Source organism: Bactrocera latifrons, unplaced genomic scaffold (assembly GCF_001853355.1).
Source record: "Bactrocera latifrons isolate USDA-ARS-PBARC rearing strain unplaced genomic scaffold, ASM185335v1 scaffold_7, whole genome shotgun sequence".
NCBI classification, from domain to species: domain Eukaryota; kingdom Metazoa; phylum Arthropoda; class Insecta; order Diptera; family Tephritidae; genus Bactrocera; species Bactrocera latifrons.
The window spans coordinates 427794-448945 of record NW_017537378.1 but is presented as its reverse complement, the minus strand read 5'-3'; the positions used below and the strand labels follow the sequence as shown (position 1 = coordinate 448945).

General features: G+C 39.6%; 3 protein-coding genes across 5 annotated transcripts; 2 read left to right on the top strand and 1 right to left on the bottom strand.

Moving 5' to 3' along the window:
- Positions 1–39: 39 nt before the first annotated feature.
- On the top strand, positions 40–5656 carry LOC108975776 (probable ATP-dependent RNA helicase DHX34). The gene is made up of 12 exons (XM_018944493.1): positions 40–925; positions 992–1358; positions 1450–1598; positions 1662–1883; positions 1946–2143; positions 2201–2395; positions 2464–2600; positions 3928–4521; positions 4584–4816; positions 4880–5156; positions 5245–5366; positions 5430–5656. Exons 1-12 carry the CDS (start codon positions 158–160, stop codon positions 5618–5620), a joined length of 3453 nt encoding a protein of 1150 aa, XP_018800038.1. The 5' UTR covers positions 40–157; the 3' UTR covers positions 5621–5656.
- Positions 5657–7888: 2232 nt separating this feature from the next.
- On the bottom strand, positions 7889–15189 carry LOC108975909 (5'-3' exoribonuclease 1). 3 transcript variants are annotated; one of them, XM_018944725.1, is made up of 19 exons: positions 15116–15189; positions 14689–14805; positions 14182–14619; positions 13652–14093; positions 13358–13587; positions 13187–13302; positions 12930–13122; positions 12692–12865; positions 12342–12632; positions 12013–12281; positions 11749–11899; positions 11517–11685; positions 11227–11459; positions 10850–11164; positions 10032–10380; positions 8958–9946; positions 8638–8880; positions 8442–8576; positions 7889–8372 (listed from the first exon to the last, which is right to left on the bottom strand). In XM_018944725.1, exons 2-19 carry the CDS (start codon positions 14761–14763, stop codon positions 8307–8309), a joined length of 4878 nt encoding a protein of 1625 aa, XP_018800270.1. In that variant the 5' UTR covers positions 14764–14805; positions 15116–15189; the 3' UTR covers positions 7889–8306. The 3 variants fall into 3 exon arrangements, with proteins under 3 accessions (XP_018800270.1, XP_018800269.1, XP_018800271.1); XM_018944724.1 differs by having other exon boundaries at positions 14990–15182; XM_018944726.1 differs by lacking the exon at positions 15116–15189 and adding an exon at positions 14855–14956.
- A 472-nt stretch (positions 15190–15661) lies between these two features.
- LOC108975784 (segment polarity protein dishevelled) lies at positions 15662–17951 on the top strand. Its single transcript, XM_018944505.1, has one exon. It carries the CDS (start codon positions 16119–16121, stop codon positions 17874–17876), a length of 1758 nt encoding a protein of 585 aa, XP_018800050.1. The 5' UTR covers positions 15662–16118; the 3' UTR covers positions 17877–17951.
- The last annotated feature ends 3201 nt before the right edge of the window (positions 17952–21152 follow it).

Sequence of the window (21152 nt, the reverse complement as noted above, 5' to 3'; positions counted from 1 at the left end):
AGTTTTTATTTTGCTCAAGCAGAAATATGTTACAACCTGTAAAAGAAATAAATATTTATTATGATAAACATTATAATAATAAATCTACGTTCCTCTAATCCTCTATAAAGTGTTTCCTTCATAATTTAAGTTATACATTTCGAGCAAAAAAAAAAAAATGTCTAAATCGTCCAAACATTCTAAAAAATCGAGCTCTTTTGAAGAGGAAACGAATTTAATTAATTTTTCATTTTGCGACCATAAGTCCGTCTTCCGGCATTTGCTGGAAGGCAATGATAAATACTCGGCCTCCATTGTAGAGGATGAAACCGACTTTTGGAAATTTGTAAATAAATATGAAAGTATGTTACGTAGCGCGGGTCAACCAATACTTGGGAAACCTTTATCAGACGCTGAATTAAGTAAGCCAGAACCATATCACAAGCTCAAATATATACCATTGCAACTGGAACGCGGTAGTGACTCCGAACAACTCAGACGTGGATGTCACAATAATGATGAACGAATATTCACAAAACTGAAAGCACGACAGTTTCGAGAAATTGTGCTCATCTATCTGGATTTTAAACAAAAGGAAAGATTTACTAAAATTAAGAAATTACGTCTAGCACAAAGAAACCTACCCATCGCAAATTTCAAGCAAAAAATACAAGCTGAGCTCAAAGAAACACGAGTACTGATTATAGCTGGCGACACCGGTTGTGGAAAATCCACACAAGTGCCACAGTATTTATATGAATTTGGTTATCGTAGCATAGCGTGCACGCAACCGCGACGCTTAGCTTGTGTTTCACTGTCCAAACGGGTTGCGCATGAGATGCTTGACGATTATGGCTCTAAAGTGGGTTTTCAAATAAGGTTTGAAAAAAATAAAACCAAAAATACGAATATAGTCTTCATCACTGAAGGGCTACTGTTAAGACAAGTAAGCACACATTTTTTTACATACATAAGTTGCTCAAAACTAATATTTTACCATATGTTTTTCTAGTTGGCTGTGGAAGCTAATTTAGAGCAGTACGATGTGCTCATTTTGGATGAAATTCACGAACGTAATCTCTTTGGAGACTTCTTGTTGGGTGTCACCAAATGCCTGCTACATGCCAAACCAGATTTGAAGCTGATACTTATGTCTGCAACTATAAATGTGGAATTGTTTCATAATTACTTTAAGAATGAGGGAGCAGCACTAATTGAGGTGCCAGGCAGATTATATCCGATTAAAACCATGTTTATGCCACCACCAAGCTTGGAACTGAAAGGAGGGACAGGCGGCAGCAAAATTGCTAAAAGCACGAATCGCTTAGATCCCGCACCTTACATACAAGTGTTAAGCTTGATTGATCAAAAATACCCAAGTGAGTGAAAGTAGCTATTAACTAAAAATTATATTTGGATTTAATTCTACTTCGTGTTACCTAATGCCATCATATATGTATATTTTTTTAGCAACTGAACGCGGTGATGTCCTAATATTCGTTAGTGGCGTAAACGAAATTACAACGGTTTGCGATGCTGCCAAGGAATATGCTGAGCAAAACTCACATTGGATCATATTACCGCTGCACAGTGGCTTGGCGCTAGCTGATCAAGATAAAGTAAGACTGATAAATAATTAAAAAAGTTATATGTATCTAAATGTAATTGTGTTTCATAAACAGGTATTCGACTACGCACCGGAAGGCATGCGCAAATGTATAGTGTCCACAAACATAGCAGAAACTTCACTCACCGTCGATGGCGTGCGTTTTGTCATCGATTCTGGGAAGGTGAAGGAAATGAGTTACGATTCGAGTTGTAAAGGTCAACGCTTGAAAGAGTTTTGGGTATCAAAATCCTCAGCCGAGCAACGTAAAGGTCGTGCTGGACGCACAGGACCCGGTGTAAGTGTTAAAAAATAAATAAATCTTATATGCAAGTATATACATATATGCGTGTTTTGCAGACTTGCTTTCGCCTCTTCTCAGAGAAACAGTACGGTACTTTCGAGGCATATCCCACGCCAGAAATATTCCGTGTGCCTTTGGAAACGATACTTTTACAAATGACGGCAATGGGTTTGCCCAATGTGCGTTCGTTCCCATTTATTGAATCGCCCGAAGAAGAGTGCATTGAGCAAGCCATTTGGTCTCTCAAGCAGCATGTGAGTTTCGTCAATTTCGCCCTAACAAACTATCGACAATGTATTTTTGTATCATAGAACGCGCTTGCTGTGGATGAGAAGATCACAGCACTTGGCAAGTCACTCTCCAATTTACCGGTTGAGATTACAATTGGCAAAATGTTGCTTATGGGTTGTGTTTTTCCCGATGTTGAGAAGATTTTAACGCTGGCTGCAATCATGAGCGTGCAGAATCCGTTTACAAATCGCGCCTATACGGATCGCAAGTGTGAGGTTAGTTTTTAATACAGCTTATTACCATTATAATTTTATTTATTTAATTTTTTTTTTTTGCATTGCAGCAAGAACGTGAGCATCTTCAGTCCGATCAAGGAGATGTGTTTACCTTACTGTGCGCTTATCACGAGTGGCTACAATTGAAATGGCATAATGAGAACACCAGAAAATGGTGTCATAAACTTGGCATTGAGGAACAAAGGTATGAGTACTGATTAAGCAAAACAAAAAAAAACTTATGTTGTTGTAGACAAAATGAAACGAAATGTTACACGTCGGCTGCGCAAAATTACAAAAGACTGCGCACCACTTCCACCGATGAGGAGGTTCAGAGTGCCATCAATAAGGCGAAATCGTCCAAATGCATTGGCTGATGCTAAAGCATCTAGGCTCGACGGGAATAAGTTACCCCACTAAGGTTCTCAATTTATCGCTGACCACTCTTCAAAGTACAGAGCTACAACAAAATCTTCTAGTCGCCGGCAACACATGGAAAAAAACAAAGAAACGTTGTTGGCAATTTACAAGGCAATCGACACGCCGTACCAATATGATCGCCTCCATACAGTGAAACGCAGACAAGCGTCAGAATACTGCACTCCGGACTACGGCAGAATGCCTCTTGATGTCTCCTATCGAACACCTGCATAGTGAGGCCCGTATGCTTCCAGTTTGGAAGTTTGGAAGCATAATGAACTCCTCTTCAAGCAGTTCCCGCTGGGGGGCTTTTGTAGAAATCATCCTTGCAGTCACCTGCTTGGAGCGGAACCGCCTCCTAGGAACATCAAGAGGTTATTTATCAACTAGACGACATCAGCAATACGCCGACTAGACTTCGGACGCAACAAACTTCCGACAAGCACCGGCCATCAATACCTTCATCAACTTCCTCTAAGTGAATGGCGGATCACCACTTATTGCAGAGGAAGAGTTCGAGTTGCCGTGAGAAACAAGAGCAACCCTTGCGCAGCTTCTAGACACTGTACCTCCAGATCCAGAATAGACCCTGACATATCCAATATACATATGTCCTGCGCGCATTGAGTCTCCGCATGACACTGGCCATTTCTTTGCATGCCGCACCAATCCCACTCATCTGACACCCCTCTCCCTTTGGTCCAATCCTGCCAAAACAGCACGTTTCTTGGTCCTTCCGTTGTATGACGTCGACAACAACTTAGCTAATCCTTTCTTTGGGATAAAACGACGAGTGCAAATTTTCAAATCGATATTCAAAAATGAGACAGGCAGACGGTTTTTTATAGACAGATTTGTAAGGTCTCCGATATTTCCTATTGGGTGTTATAAATATCGTTGTAAACTGTTCAGGGTATAAAAATGGGGAAACGATCGGAAAAATCCACAAATACTTTTAAGACATACTGCCGGGTTGATTATCTAGTCGTATAAAAATATTTGCCATTCCTCTTACATACATATGTATACCCGACTAATGCCGATTATTTCATATGCAAAATGTTTCCTTTTTTTTGTTTAATTTTTTTCTCATATCACCCTGTTTCCCATAGGTTTTACGAGATCACCAAATTGCGCAACCAATTCCAAAATATACTCGAAAGTTGCAACATGACCTGTAAAAATGCGGATGGCGCGCCACTGAGCAGCGCTGAGCGTGCGCGCCGTCATGGCGAAGTGCGTCAGCTGAAGGCGATCAAACGCAAACAGAAATACCAAGAGCCGCGAAAACGTAAAGTTCTCAAACACAGCGGTTACGGTGCCGGCGATGATGAGTACGACGACACTGCCGAAGGCGATGACATACGTGACGTGGACTTTCGTCTGCAGCACGATGCCGGCAAATTGGAGGTGCTCTTAAACTCCGCCAAAGGCGACAAACTGCGCGATGTCTTGCTGCTCAAGCTAATCATAGTCAGCGGCTTCTATCCGCAAATTGCGATTGCTGACGAGTTCAACTACTGCAAAAGTGGCAGTCAACAGTTCTTCCACACATTTCTAAAGCCCTTCATATCCATACATCCAAACGCGTATTTTGCCAAATATTTTGATGTGCTCAAACTGAACGATAGCGATATACTGGACAAGCCGAGCTACTACACGCCAAAGCAGCTGCTCAGTACGCGACATCAGGTGTTGTGCTATCAGTAAGGGAAATCACATATTTAATAAGCGCTCTGTTTACTTTTACCATTTACTGCAACCCTAGAAATTTGCTGGAGACCGCAAAACCCTATTTGATGAATTGCATACGCATGCCGGCCGCGCAGACGCTACTCCTGTTCTCCTATTCGGTGGACACCAATGCGTCCGTCACACGCATAGTGTGCGATTCGTGGCTGTGTCTGGAGTTCCCCGTACCAGAGACGGGTTGTGAGCTGCTGTGCCGTGCCATAAAACTGCGCCGTTTGTGGGCTAAACTTTTGTCACAAAAACTGACCGGTAATCATACTACACTTCATAATATACACTGACATTTTTTCAATAACTTCTTTATACACGTAGATTTAGTCAATAATGTGGAGAGCCAAAGTGTAAAGAATACGAAACACGCCAAAGAAGAAGAGTCCGAACTCTGGGAGTCACTTATCGACTTCATAAGCGCAAATGTCAGTTATACAATAAAGCGTTTGCTGCCCGCCGATTTGAAATCGCTCTACACACAGCAAAAACTGAGCAATTTCGAAGCTTTCGACGTCAATCCGTTTGCTGCCGACTATGCGGTGAGCCATAACGAAGAGAAAGGTGGCATAAACGTGCTGGAAAATGTGGTCTATGGTTGGTGAGTGGAAAGAAAGTTATATAACTCAATATATTAGATATTTCGCTGTTATTGTCCTCATTATTATGTCCACTACTCTCCCACACAGCCTACAAGAAGTGCAATGGACACTGGCAATGGAGGCGGAAATGCGGCAACACACGTGGATTTGCAAGACCTGCGACACAGAGATGGCGTTGGACACCATAGAGAAATTGTTGCACAAAACAAGTGAGTAACTAACGGAAACCGTGAAATGTGAGAAACATTATATTCAATATGTAATACTTCCAGCTTGCCACGCCACGAGCTCGTCTGCAACAATCAAAAGCGAAACCGTTGCAAAAACGCTGCCTAGCACTTCGGGTTCAAGCAAGGGTGGCGTTTACTTCTGCGAGTTCTGCCACAAGGAATTGCGAAATATGAGTAAAATTGATATTTTAAAACACAAAAAATATTGCAATAAATCCGATGCGGCGAAATGAATTACAAATAAACAGAAAAACAAGAAAGAGCATTAACTTTGTCTACTGAAAAGCTTTAATACCGTTCACAGTTGCAATTCTTAAAGCAAATAAGAGCACAAAAATATATTTATTTTGATTTTGATCGGTGGTAAAATTCCGGTAAGTTGTCATCGAGGTCATCCAAGGGTAGGCCCCGGAAACTGTTTCAACGGGATTGTTGTTGTAACGATTATCTAGTTCCCGTTAGGCTGGTAAGGTTCATCGAGGTCATCCAACGGTAGGCCCAGGAAACGTGCTGTTTAGACCGGGTCGGACCATATCGCCATTTTTTCGGCGATCTAACCTCGTTTGGATTGTTTTTTTTTTTTGGTATCACATGTGTAGAGTCAGCTGGGCATGCAAAGAGGTGGTTAGAATCATGGGGGGACTCCTTACACGCCGGACATATATTTGGTATGTCGGGGGAAAAGTAGGGGTTTAACGTGCTACAGTATCCAGAATGAAGTTGCGCAAGGGTCACTCTCTATACTCGCGGCAACTTGACGCCATTATCATGCAGTCACCAGCCTACGATGTGATAGAAATTCTCTCCGTTGGTTGAAGTACTTTCGAAATGTAGAAATAAAACAGCAACGGGGAGAGGACACCACCCTGCGGAACCCCCTATGTAATTCTTCTCTATTTGGAATTTTTACTTCGAAAAAGTATGCTTGATTGGCGACCGCTCAAGCAGTTCAATAGTCCACCCTTCAACCCTGTTTTTCGATGTCCTAAGACTTACCCATCTAAACAGGGTTACAACACCGATTTTATCCGGGTCAATTCCGGAGCGTAAAACCGGCTGTTGTGGGAATTGTCCGCAAGTATCGTTGTGTGGTTGATTGTGTCAAAGGCTTTTGACAACACCAACGCTACGAGGATAATCCTCTCGCAAGGTGGTTTTTGGTTGAGATCATGAACTATCTTTCTGTCGCTAAGTGATGTGGTGGTGCTGTGCACTTTAGGAAAGTCATGCAGGACCATTCCTCCGATATTCCACACACCGGATATTTGAAGAGTGATCAGGGACCGGTTGAGATCCTTGGTAAGGAGGCTTACTCCAGCCAGGCGTAAGTGCTTTGGCCACAAATTAACATGTTGATTCCATTAAGGCCAATGGATTTGAAAGACTTTGCTTTATTGATAACACTACGATCCTCATCATCGGTGAAGGTAAGTGGTGAGCAGTCTTTTGCATTTTGCGCAACCGTGGGGTAACACATCGTTTGGCTTTTTCTACCGAAGGGTGCAGTGTGAATCGGGTCCGAAGAAGCATTGCCAATGAATTGAATTTCAACACAGTCTTCATGTCTCTTCGGGTTAGACATAGCCTTTAGAGTAGTTCAAAATTTACTCGGCGGTGGAGAGGCTGCAGGTGCTCTTACCATTTTGTCCGCTGTTGTCGATTTACTATTAGCCGAATCTGGACATTGAGATCCCTTATTTGAATCGGCATGGCGTAACTGACGATTAACTCTGCATTCTAAGAGGTAGTTAGAGTCATGAGGGGACTCGTTACAGGCTGGACATTTATATAGTATATGTGGTGTGTCTGGGTCGATTCCGGAAAAGTAAGAATTTAACTAGCTACATTATCTAGATCGGTGCTGTGCAAGGCTGAGTTCGTATGAGGATTTTATAGTTGTCCAATATCGGCGATATCTCCAAATGAGCAACTTTTTAGGAAGATATGCACGTGTTAGAGCATTTCGGAGCTTCGGTATATACGGAGACACAGACGGATATGATTAAATCGACTCAGCTCGTCACATCTGATCATTTATATATTTACCTTTGGGGGTCTCCGTCGTTTTTTTCTGTGTGTTACAACTGTGTATGGCCTTGTACACTCGGGTCAAGGTCTGTCAACTCGGCAGAATTCTGCCACTACAACAACAACAAGCCTATTCGAGTTATAATAAAAACAATAGTTGTTATTTTTTGTTGTATGCCCAATTTTTTGTTTTTTGGTTGTTACTATTAATGTACATAATATGGCCAGCTAATACATATACATATATAGTTGCAAGTCTAGGCGCGGCCAGTCGCTTTTTTTTAACACTTAACGTTAAACTAATTACAATAATTAAAATAATTTACATACATAAGAAGTGTGTGTGTGTACTTTTATACAAAATATGAGCTTGGGCATGGGGAGTATATACATATGTATATGTATTTATGTATGTATGTATACGTTAGCATGAGTAAAGTTTATATATCGAATAATTAAGCTTACTTGCGGAAATTTTTTTTCTTAAATAGCGCTAGATTTAGTTTAATATAATTATGTGACGCGATTTATCATCGAGATAAAATCAATATGCAGCTATACAATAAGATATATATTTAAGCCTACATATGTATGTATGTATATGCAGATGTCTAATAATTTACATGTGAAGCTCGTTGGGAAAAACAAACTGAATGGTCAAACGACATGAAATACGCAAAATTTAGCTCTAGCATTAAAAGTAAAATAATTTGGCGAAATTTGCAAGGCTTTAAAAACGCGCTGCATATAGTTTGTCGTTTTTTTGCCATTTTCGAAACTTTAATTTTTTTTTTATATTTTTTATACTTTTTTTATAAAAAGGTATGGATGTGTTCGACAGCCATTTGCACAACAATAGCTGCCTCCATAGTTTCACACAAAGAAAATAGCTCACTGAGCGTTGTCAAAACGTGCGCCGATCTTTGGGACGCGCGGCGAACGTTTTCTTCTCGGCTGCTGTAAAGACAAGAAATTTAGTGAATGAAGTAACAAGAAAAAAGCCAAAGCATAAACAAAATGAACTACCTCTGGTTGAGCGCTGCAGCCATCATTCTTAGTTTCATTTGTTGCTTTTGTGCTGGCTTGCTCCGGCAGCTGTTGTACATTTTGTGGCAGATTCTGTGTGTTCGATGCTTCCGACTTGATTTGCAATTTGGTCAACTGCAAAAGCAGAGTTTGAATATAATAAAATCTTTTATTTTTAATGGTATTATTAACTTACGGTTTGCTGCAGCGCCTGCACGTTGGCTTTCTTCGTGTTTATGGGTGCGCCTTTGACGGCACTCACGGTGCGCTGACGCTCCTGGTGCGGCGTAGGCTGTTGCGGTGATGCCGGGACGTGCGCTTGTGCCTGCTGATGGGCGTTGCCACGCAGCACCTGCAGCGGTATGAAAGCGCTAGGCGGATGACCCATGTTCTCCAATGTGGCATTAGGTTGAGACTTTTCATTAATCGGATGGATCATCTAAAGGAAGCGGTAAAAAGAAACGGAGGAATAAAAATTAGATGTCTGACGATGAGAAAATGTTTTAAGCAGCTTACCTGAAAGGGCAGCGGTGGGTGTGGCGTGTGCTGCTGCATTGGGTATGCTGCCGGAAAAAGCATCTTTGGTGGATAGTAGCCGCCCATGTTGTTGTAGTGTGTTGGAGGTGGCGGTGGCATCGGCTGGCCGGGCAGCCTATTGGTGGCGCCGCCGTAGTGTAGCAACGTATTCGGCTGTGGCGCCAATTGTGGAGGTTGTTGTTGCTGTTGTAGTGGGAAAATGGGCTGCAGCGGCCGGTTGGGCGCTTGATAATGTGGCCGCCTATTTAGTGGCAGTTGTTGGGCTTGCTGCGCATCGCTGCGCCAACCAGCCGGCGGTTGAGGTAACTGTTTCTTCAACGGTTGTGAGCCGTCTCTCTTGTCCTTTTGGCTCGTTTGCGGCTGCACAGTGGCTGGGTTCAAACCGACGCCGAGTATGCTCTTCAACGCTTGCGTGCCCGCTTGGCAATCGCTCGCATCGCTTACACTCGCCGTTTTCGGGGCGGCTGTTCGGTTGCCGAGTAGTAACTTTTGCATTAGCTGCTCTTGTGGATTCTCCGATTTCGCCGCTTCATTCGGCGTTGCATATTCGCCTTTTGTCGTCGAATCAATCACTTTGCTTTGGATTTTAACATTATTTTGCTCCGCATTGGCCAGCGCTAATTCTTTCGCCACCGTGTGTTTCACTTTGGTTTCTGCCGCTGGCATCCAGAAGTCATCGGCGTCAATTGCACCGCCACCACCGGCACTTTTATATGTGCTTTGCGCGGGCAACAATGCCTTCGGCGGCTCTGCTCTTTGTTGCAGTATGCTAATTTTCGCATTATTACTGCTGCTGGGCTCGTTGGAGCCGCTCGGTTCACTTAGTTCGCTCGACTGCTGTGGCGTCAGCAGCTGCTGTTGTTGTTGTTTCTGTGCTTGTGCAAAGCCATTGTGATTGCTCTGCACAGTCCTGTCTTCGTTAGGTAATTGATTCGGCTTCGTGTCCTGCATTTCGTTTTGTTTATTATCTATCATATGAGCGGAAGAAAGAAAACAAAAATGGTGTAAAACGGAATATATACAAAAATAATGTAAAAAAAATCGACAACTCACCCTGTGCGGAAATAAGCAACAACGCCGACTCCGAAACCCTATAAACGCGTTCCTCGGCAATACCGTACACATCGTTGCCACTCGGCAGATGCTTATCGAAGAGTATTTCATAGAATATGTCTACGGACTTCACACATTCCATGCGCACTGGGTTCGGATCGGTTATCGGATACACGCCAATAACGGTACCCTTCGCACCTAGCGGCACCATGTAAGTGGTTTTCACCACCACCACACGATCGAATAATTTCACAGGTCGCTTGGGCTTGTAAATATTTGCCAGCGTTACGTCAGGTTTGAGCAGCAGGTGGGGTTTCACTTGCAGCTTTACAGTCTTCACGGGTAAAGTCTAGAAAAAAAAAAAAAAAATTAAATAAAAAAATATTTAAATTAAAAAACAAAAATTAAAAATTAAATTGAAAAAACAATTAAAAATATAATTTAAAAAAATTTAAAAAAAATCAAATATAAAATAAGAAACAAAATTTAAAAAAAAAATTGAAACAATCAAAAAAAAATCAGAAATAAAATCGGCAGAAGAATCAAAAATAATATAAAATTGAAAAAAAAAAAATCAAAAATAATATCGAAAAAAGTAAAATAAAAAAAAAATTACAAATAAATGTGAAAAAACCGGTACAAGGTTGCAAAATTTTAAATTAAAAAATTGTTGATTTTAAATTAGATTTTTTATTCTTCATCCCAACATCTTGGATTAAAGTAGTTTTTGAATTAAAAATTTTTTTTTTAATCCAATTCATTTAATTTTTGAATAAATAATGTATATTTGTGATGCCAACTTTTTTCTCATATAATACCTTTAATTGTTCGATGGCGTCCAGCACGCTCTCAACGGCTTCCTTCTCCATTGTTTGTGAGCCACATAAACGTCTATCCGCCTTAACATGATCTTGGCTCTTTAGCCACGTGATAATCTCATCTAATTTACGCTCACCAACTTCTTTGGGGAAGAGATCTTCTTCGAAACAGAATTCATTGCGATCCGAGGAGCGACTTAAGAAATCAAAAACCATGGGATATTTTAAATAATACTCTTGTATCAGCGACATAGCTTTGGATGAGTAGTACCACTGATTGTTTATGCGGCGGCAATAGCCAGCGCGCTCTTCTTGCTGCAAAGAAAAACAAAAAAATTAAAATCAAAAATTAAATCATTCTTTATACACACACATACCTGCTTGGGAAATTTAAGCTGCAAGCCAATATTGACTTTTGAGACATTCTCCGGCAATTCCTTACGACGCGCGCCCGCCACCACCAAAACCGTGCCAGTGACGCGGCCAAGACACCGCATTTGTATACTAACTGTGGCGGCGACTTGGAAGGAATGTACGTAGTCACGCTCCAGTTTGTGTTGCAATAACCGTGCGGCGGTGAAATCAGGCTCCGGAAGCACCGTTATATTTACTGTTATTAAATTTATTAAATAAATGAGCAAAATCATGCATTTCAACGTTGTTTTACCTTTTAAACGACCACATTCGTAGACGAGCATGGGATTTAATACGGTGCCTTCGCTGCCAAAGTAAGGACTGCCTAAGAAGAACACTGTGCTGTCGGTAGGAAAGAAGTTCTCCACCTTTTTGGGCTGCGTCACCCCGCTTTTTTGCACAGCAATCTCAGCAACAACAGTCTGTGTGGAAATAACGGTATAGCTAAAACAAAAGTTAACAACAATAACAAATTTTAAACGGACCTGCGCCGGATAGGCGGTAACCGAATAGCCCCAGGCATCGTTCACAATGATCTTGCCTTGATTGCCGCAAACGCAAGTGGTGCCTATGTGTACGCGCACATGCACCAACACCGAAAAGTCGTCCAATTCAATGCCCATGCGTGTGCTGAGGCTAGAGGAAGAAAAAAAAAAATATATATATACATCACAGTTAATCATAAGTAGTTTGAGTACAAGCAAGCAGATTTAAGCGCTTACTGGGTACCCGTTGCAACAACAACTTACTGCTCCTGTGCTGTCTTCATGTGGATTTGAAATAACCTTGGTTCCATGTCTTTTATGCCTTCGGCATCAATGTACTTTTCCCTGTTGGATATGCCGACTACTTTTGATTTTATCAAGTGCGGCCAGCCAGTGTAAACGACTTGATTCAAATACTTTTCAGCAACAGTGTAAATATCATCCAATCCTTTGCGCATATGAGGCTTCAGTATTAGATTTTCGCTTCGACTTGATTGTTCGAAAACGCGCACGCGTGCAAACTTCAACTCGAACTATGTAAGAAATGACATTTATGGTAACTATAAAAAAAGTAGTAGTCAAACACAACATACGTCGTATTTCAGATGCTTCATGGTCGGGAAGCCAGGAAAGAAGACTGTGCGCGCGGCATTTGGCAGCTCGACACATACAGTTTTGTCGGACGGCACAGCGATTTCTCTCGACCAAATCTGCTGTTCGGTGCAGAACACACTATATAACGGTCTCAACGAGAATATACCGGGTGCGCTACCTTGCGATTCTGGATGGTAGTCGTACTGATGCATTGGACCATGACGATTTCGTTTCACTTCGGCTGGTGTGAGATTCTTTTCGCAAGCTTTCATTGCATCCAGCAAACGTTTCTACGAATACGCATATATTAGAATTTAGTTAGTACATATGACATGTGTGCATTGCTCACCTCATCAATGAATGGTATTAGGACGACCGCTTCCCATTCGTGTTTCTTGCCATTTAAATCGGTTTCGAAGTCTTTTGGATAAAATTCGAGCAATTCGCTGGAGGTGCTGGTCATTAGTTCACGATATGCCGCCGGCAACAAGTCTTTGCTAGCGGCTGGTAGCACAGCTAAGAGCTTTCAGTAAATTGCAGTTATAATTTTGTTCTGTATTTACTCATTTAGTATATGGTGGACATACCTGTTCGAATGGCAGGAACGGTTCACCCAAATTAAACTTAATTTTATAGTCTTTAAAGTTTTTCAGGTCACTGATAAATGGTGCGTAATGATGGGGATAATACCAATCCCATGATTGCACACCTCTGTAGTAGTAGTCCAAAATCCATTGTAGTGCGGTTATGTAACAAATAGCTTGCTCACGCTTTGATTCACTATAATTTGACAAATATATTATATATGTTCATATCACTAGCACCAGCATAATCATATATTTACCAATTCATATCGTTTTGATTTAATTTATTCATATAATAATTGCGTTTATAAGTCTCAAACTCATCCGCCAAGTGTTGTTCTTCATCGGACAAATCTTCATCGTCATCTTCTAAGAACTGTAAAAAAAGTAATTATCAGAAAATAGTCATCGGAATTGATTCGTGGGCTCACCTGTCTGCTGCTCGCAATTAGATCAGCGAGATCAGCGTCTTGATTCTCCAATGTTATCTCATTTATATCAAAATCGAATGCTTCATCAATGCCATTCTTTGTTTGTTTGGCTTCGAAATATTTCAAATCTGCGTGATTTTCCTGAAATATTTCGTATTCGACATTCGAAAGTTCGGCGAAATATTTCTCCAAACGCTCTAAATTTAGTTTTCCATTCACATTAATGTTACCTAAAAATAGTATAATTAATCATTTTAAAAGACAAATTCAAAAACAAAAAAATTGTATTGTTACCTCCAAGCGTTGGGTAAACTTTGATGTAGGTCTTATATAATAAAGGCAATGCATTTGAAGAGATATGCATACACGGCAAATGCGGTATAAAATCATTGCCCACAAGGAACCCCATCAGTACCCAGTCATCGATAAGATTTGATATGTTAAAATTGTCATAATTTTTCTTCAATTCGTCAAATTCGAGTTCTAGATATTCACGCAACAATCCTAAATGTAGTAGGAAAAAGCGCGTCTCCTCAACAGAAGCTTGCTTTGTCTTACGTCCGAATTTTACTTCTTCGCGCAATACTACGAAATGGGGCTCATGCGTACATTGTCCCAAAATAATTAAATCTGCATCCAATCCATAGAGGCAGTGGCGTGTATTTGGATCATAGTCTTTTTGTGATTTGAGGTATCTAATGTAATCCATTATTTTATGTTCCCCCTCGCCTGGTGCCTAAAATGTTAATATACACTTAAATATACACACATATAACACATTTGAATAAATTAAAAAAAATTATACGAAATATAACTCGACCTACATCATGTCCACTCAGTATAACACGGCACTTTTGCCATAATGGATCTGAACTGATTTTACTCTTAATAAAATAGCGCAGTGCCTCTTGCAGACGCACCATAAATTCGGTGCCAGGTGTGATGCAGTTGCTATCAAAGCGTTCAGTTTCACGTACTTCACCGCGACTTTTGGCTTTTGCTTCTAATATCTCAGCATCTTTGGCAGAGCGAAAACGCCGACTGCGCTGTTGATTCATTTTAGCGCGAGGGGCTACGCCGTCAACGGCCATAAAAAATAGCTTTTGTGGCTTAATTAGAAAGAATAACTTATCGATGTAATTAAAAATGTCTTTAAACATGTTTTCCTCTGTGATAGTAAAGTGAAAGTTGCTGTCATCAGGATGTGAACATGTATGTATTATTCCGTTCATGTCTAGATAAAGATTGTCAAAATCCGCAATCTGGAGGAGAAATTCAAAAACATTTATTTGAATAATTGCCTTAGAACATAGTAAAAATTTAACACTTACACTTTGTTCTCTTGCTAACTCACTCAGGCAAGGGTAACGTTCGCTGATGTAGCGGAAAAATTTTGGTACTCCCATATTTAGTTTTTTTTTCTATCGGTCACAGTCACAGCCCTCAAACTAAATAAAAATATTAGATTTTTGAATTATACAATTTCAAAATATTCACTTTTTTTCAAAACATTATAAACACCAATTTTATTGGTGTCCTTCAATTATTCTGCATCCAACAAGACTTGCAATCTGTTGGTTTGTTGTTGTGCTTGTTGAAAATATTTCCACGCGCTAACAATAAAAAACATACCAAAATATGGAATTATACAATTCTAACTCCTGGTAACTTGCACTGTTTGTTGAATACAAATAATTGCGGAATTTATGCAATGTATTCTAATTTAAACACTATAAAAACAAGTGAACTAAGACCAACTTTTTTGCACCATTTGTTGCAATGAAAAGCAAATAAAAACGAAAAATTTGGCAATTTATTCAATTCAAAGTCCCGTTCGATTTAGAAGAATACACAGGGTTGCATTTTAAAACGGTGGATGCAAAGTGATGCCATTATAAATATCAGAAGAATTATAAACATATATATTTAAATGAATGCAAAAAATTTGCTAATGTAATAATAATCAATTAATCAATCAATCAAACTTCAAACAAATATTTTTTTTTTTCAAAAGGCACTCAATTACTATAAAAGTTGTATACAAATTTGCATACTACAAGACTCCGAAAGTGCAGTTCTCGATTTGTAAAATTTAGATAAAAATTTAGTTTATTAAATATATTAATAATATATATATGTATATAAACATACAAATTTGCATAGTTACATTTAGAGAACCTTAAATAAAAATATATATAGTATTGGTATTGCACTAGCATAAAAAATTCCAACACTGCTTTCAGGGCATTGCACGAAGTATACCGTGAACTTGCCATCCACAGATGTGGATTTCAAATTCGGAATGTCAAATAGTTTTGCTGGTTTTTCGCTGTCTGCGTATTTTTTCCAGTAATTAATTAGTAAAAAAGTACTTGTAAACAAAAAGAAAATAAGTTTTTATTAATTTTAGAGAATAAGTTAAGCATTTCGTATACGATCTGTGTTATATGTGAAGAAGAAAAGTAAAACGTCGCTATTTTAAGCTAAAAAACATGCTCCGAGGCGAGCAACGCCTTCGGTGAACAGCAGCGGAGGAGCAGCGCCCAAGCCCCACTGTTAACCCAACCCAAAAGAAAAAAATTCTTGAAACTTCGTCGGGGTATTAAAATGCTGTGTATTGATGCAAATTAGTGTTATAGCAAAAACAATAAGAGTATATGAAAACAATTATTCTTGAAATATAAAGTGATACGGAAACAAAACAAATAAATAAATTTAGCACTTATCGAATTTATAAAACACATACACACACAACAACAAAATGGACGCAGATAAGAATAGTCATGAAACAAAAGTCATCTATCACATTGATGACGAGACTACCCCTTATTTGGTGAAAATTCCCATACCCTCGGCGCAGGTTACACTAAAGGACTTTAAAATGGTGCTCAATAAACAAAATAACAACTACAAATATTTCTTTAAATCTATGGATGCGGATTTTGGTGTCGTAAAAGAGGAAATTGCTGATGATTCCACTATATTGCCTTGTTTCAATGGGCGAGTGGTTTCTTGGCTGGTTTCAGCCGATGGTACAAATCAGTCTGATAACTGCTCAGAGTTGCCAGTAAGCGAATGTGAGGTGCGTCCAAATATGCGTGGTGCTCAACAACAGAAAATCGGTGGTGGAGGAGGAGTTGTCGGTGGCATGATGGGTGTCGGCATGTCTTCTATGGGAGTTGGTGGTGGCGGAGGTGGAGGCATGGGTGTAGGTTTAGCGAATACTGGCGTTATAACAAATCCGATGATGCAACATACTCTTACATATCAATCTGCTTCAGTTCTCTCAAGTGATTTGGATTCGACCAGCCTGTTTGGCACTGAATCTGAAATAACACTTGACCGTGACATGACCGACTATAGCAGTGTTCAAAGACTGCAGGTGCGTAAAAAACCACAAAGGCGTAAAAAACGTGCTCCAAGTATGTCACGTACATCCAGTTATTCATCGATAACTGACTCGACAATGTCGTTGAATATCATCACTGTATCCATAAACATGGAGGCGGTCAATTTCCTGGGTATTTCGATTGTAGGCCAATCGAATCGTGGCGGCGATGGGGGAATATATGTTGGCAGCATAATGAAAGGTGGTGCTGTGGCGTTAGACGGTCGCATTGAACCAGGCGATATGATACTACAAGTAAACGAAGTAAACTTTGAAAACATGACCAATGATGAGGCTGTGCGTGTGCTGCGTGAGGTTGTACAAAAGCCTGGTCCCATCAAATTGGTTGTAGCTAAATGTTGGGATCCAAATCCAAAAGGCTACTTTACCATTCCCCGAACTGAGCCGGTTCGTCCCATCGATCCGGGTGCATGGGTGGCGCACACTCAGGCATTGACTGCACACGATAGTATTATTGCCGATATACCAGAGCCGATCAAAGAGCGTTTGGATCAAAATAATTTAGAGGAAATTGTAAAAGCCATGACAAAGCCGGATAGTGGTTTAGAAATTAGAGATCGAATGTGGCTGAAAATAACCATACCGAAGGCATTCATTGGTGCCGATGCCGTTAATTGGGTACTAGAGAATGTTGAGGATGTGCAAGATCGCCGTGAAGCACGTCGTATCGTATCGGCAATGCTACGTAACAACTATATTAAACATACCGTTAACAAGCTGACATTCTCTGAGCAGTGTTATTATGTCGTTAATGAAGATCGTAATACACATTGTCGTTCAAATATCAGTCATGCCGATACGGAAAGTATTACAAGCGACATTGGACCACTGCCGAATCCTCCAATCTATATGCCATACTCAGCCACCTATAATCCCAGTCACGGTTATCAGCCCATACAATATGGATTAACAGAGCGACACATCTCTTCCGGTTCGAGTAGTTCGGATGTGTTGACGAGCAAGGATATATCAGCATCGCAAAGCGACATCACATCGGTTATACACCAGACCAACCAAATGACCATCGCTCATGGCTCAAATAAATCTTCCGGTTCGTCGAATCGTGGCACCAACGAACAGGATGCGTCGGTTTTTAATTACGTACTGTAGAAATTGCAATGAAATTGTGTTTATTCTTTTTATATACAAGTACATACACACATAATTATACATAAATACATTACATGCATACATACATAATTTTGGATAAAATTTGGAGAATTTAGTAACCACAATGATAATAAAAATAATTAAATACCACATAACGATAACCATAAAGTAAATAAAATAATAAAAATATATATTTTTGACTTATTATTTAATATTTTCTAATGGTTTGTAGAACTGAGGGAATATTTCAGATATGTACGTCTCTATAGATGTCAAAGTGAATATTGGAAAATATACGACTAATGATTATATTCGAAGCGGTATATTAAAGCTTCCATGAATTAAAAGTTTCAAGGTGCTGGTGTGGTAAAGAATTCCAGCTGCCTGCTTTCTTTAATATCTGTAAGTATAAATTTCTATTGCACGAATACATAAATTAATTTTTATATTTTTATAGGTTAATTGGAAAAAGTCTCTTGGAAAGAGAAATATTTATATTTTACACCTGATCTTTCCAACGGAGTTGAGGTCTCCTTATTCCATCGTTTCCCCCGACGAGTACTGTGTTGAATACTCTCAGTGCTGGAGTGTTTTCACCCATTCGGACGACATATCTCAGTAGTACTCACCGATCCAAACGGGGTTAGATCGCCGAAAAAGCAGCCCTTGATCGGATAAAATCCGAGTCAATTCCGGTGCGTAGAACCGGCTGTCGTGGGAATTGACACATATCCCAGTCAGCGTAGCCGCTGTCTCTTAATTCGCTGAACTATTTCAATGTCTTCGTATATCTTGTATAGCTCATCCTTCCATCGCCTGCGGTTTTTGCCGTTGCCAATGTTCTAATGACCATAAATCTTCCGCAGAATCGTTTTCTTAAAAATTCGTATGCCGATTCCTCAGATGTCATCGTCCATGCCTCTGCACCATATAGCAAGAAGGGGATGATGAGTGGCTTGTAGAGTTTGGTCTTTGTTCGTTGTCAATTGCTTACTCAGTCTGAAGTAGCACCTGTTGGCAAGAGTTATTCTGCGTTATATTTCGAGGCTGATGTAGTGCAGTCTTAAAAATCACCTTTTCAACATAGGTATAGCTTCTTGTGCAAACTATCGGTTTTAAGACATGAAGCCAGAAACTCTTGAGCACTTGATTTTAGACTACACAACAGTTTGTAGACGCAAGGCCAAGGCCGTTGGATCTATATATCCGAGTAGGCACTATATCGCTACAAAAGTGCGCAGCAGGATCCTCGAATTTATCAGAGTGAGGGGTCTATGTGAGTCTGTATGACAGAAATGATAGACCTAAGGTCGCAATACAAGCTTCAATTTATTTCTATCTTCTATCTATCTACTACAACTGTACGAAAATCATAACAACTTCAATTCTTTTAAATATTTAAAACAAGAAAAATCTTTATAAAGTGGCTGATCTTTATATACCTTGTGATGATGATAAAATCTTTGACAGTAAATAAGTCCAACAGCAGGCATTAAGCGTCAAACACAGAGTAAAAGCATTTTGGGAGTTAAATCATTAACTGTTGTAGATGTGATGTTTGAGTTATCTCAAGAAATGGAAGTGATCGTTACACGTTCTGCATTTTTCGCCAGTAGATGAAACACTTCTACATTTTTCCTACAGAAACTTGTTGAAGCAGCTGTGTTTTTATTTACTTATCTAAAGAAAGTTAGAACTACGAAATAACAGACCTTATAAAATCTGAGATGATTCCTCTGCCATAGAACCATTTGTCCGGGCATGGAAGTGATTCCGATGATAGTGAATTTTGCGCTTTTACTTAAATAATGCCTATATATTATAACCACAATAAAAACCTATTTTTCTGTGATTGCTTTACATGACCTCCAAAATGCAATTTCTGAAAGTCAACAATGACAATTTTGTGCTATAAAAACATCAGACACATACTTGCATTTCCAATGACAACGAAATAGTAAAATTACTGGTTATACCGTTAGATGACATTTTCAGCAATAAATTGGCGTGAAGTCGTTGCTACAATTACAATCCATGAGACTTTCATACGTTTCCACGACATTTGGGTCTACGTAGCCGGAATGGCTCTGGGTTTTTATGCGGCCAAGGACTCTCAACTTGGTGATGTTTTCTGCCGCTAAAAATAAATTCCAAATTTTAAAATTATATTTGTAGTTTCAAATACTTCTTGCATACTTTCTGGCGTTAAGCTGTTGATAATTTTATTGAAAATTAATTATTAAATTTTTTAATTAATTTTTTGTAGCTTTCTTTTTGTTTAAAGCTATATAGTTATCAGGTGAAAATATTATTTTATTATATTCGCATATGACAAACGCTATGTATGTAGCTATGTATAGCTACAATTAGTGAAAATTAACATCATGTGAAATATTCTTTTTTGTAGGGTTACTGAATGAAAACACAATAAATATTCTTAAATTGTTATATCCGAACACCGATGTTTGTGACACCCAATAAGAAACGTCAGAGACCCTATAATGTATGTATATAAAGGAAGAGCCATTTCGAGGTTCCCTACTTTTTTAAAGAAAAATCACAGAAACTTCAAATTTAATGGGGAATGTTTATATCATTCGAAAGAACGTTCTTTGGTAATTATATCTTAAAGAGCATCTCTTCAATTGTTGGCAGTGGAGACGTCTCAGATGGTCCATCCACTGAATCCAATTTTCGATGACTCGGTCGAGCATTTTGACTGGTAACTGGCGAATGACACGCGTGATGGTTTGCTCCAAGACCTGAATCGAAGCGAGATTGTCCGCATAGACTTTAGACTCTGCGTATCCCCACAGGAGAAAGTCTAACCTTGTGATATCACATGATCTTGGTGACCAATCGATCGGCCCAAAACGTGAAATTATCTGCTCACCGAAGTGTTCTCTCAATAAATACACAGATTGATACGTTGTGTGGGAAGTGGCGATGGTCTTGTTGAAACCAAATGTCAACGAGATCACGAGCTTAAATTTTCGGCATCAAATAGACGGTTAACATGGCGCAATAACGGTCGCCCTTGACGGTTACGTTTTCATTGTTGAAGTAATATGGACCAAATTGTTGCTTTTTATAGATAAAGTGGCAACTCTTGAATCTTTTTAGGTTGCTCTTCGTCCCAAACGCGGCAATTTTGCTTTTTTACATACCCATTGTGCCAGAAATGGGCATCATCGCTGAACAAAATTTGGTTCGAAAAAGTCGAATCTTCTTGAAACTTTTCAAGAGCTCATAGAGCGAAGCGATGTAGCTTGGGAA

Excerpts from the sequence above, each read along its gene's own strand:
- LOC108975909 (XM_018944725.1), bottom strand. The coding sequence starts at position 14,763 with ATGGGAGTACCAAAATTTTTCCGCTACATCAGCGAACGTTACCCTTGC. Across the intron at positions 12,633-12,691 it reads TAATACCATTCATTGATGAG|AAACGTTTGCTGGATGCAAT; the intron begins GTGAGCAATGCA and ends GCGTATTCGTAG. Across the intron at positions 9,947-10,031 it reads GTTGCTTATTTCCGCACAGG|ATAATAAACAAAACGAAATG; the intron begins GTGAGTTGTCGA and ends CTCATATGATAG.
- LOC108975776 (XM_018944493.1), top strand. The coding sequence starts at position 158 with ATGTCTAAATCGTCCAAACATTCTAAAAAATCGAGCTCTTTTGAAGAG. Across the intron at positions 1,599-1,661 it reads CGCTAGCTGATCAAGATAAA|GTATTCGACTACGCACCGGA; the intron begins GTAAGACTGATA and ends TTTCATAAACAG. Across the intron at positions 2,144-2,200 it reads TTTGGTCTCTCAAGCAGCAT|AACGCGCTTGCTGTGGATGA; the intron begins GTGAGTTTCGTC and ends TTTGTATCATAG.
- LOC108975784 (XM_018944505.1), top strand. The coding sequence starts at position 16,119 with ATGGACGCAGATAAGAATAGTCATGAAACAAAAGTCATCTATCACATT.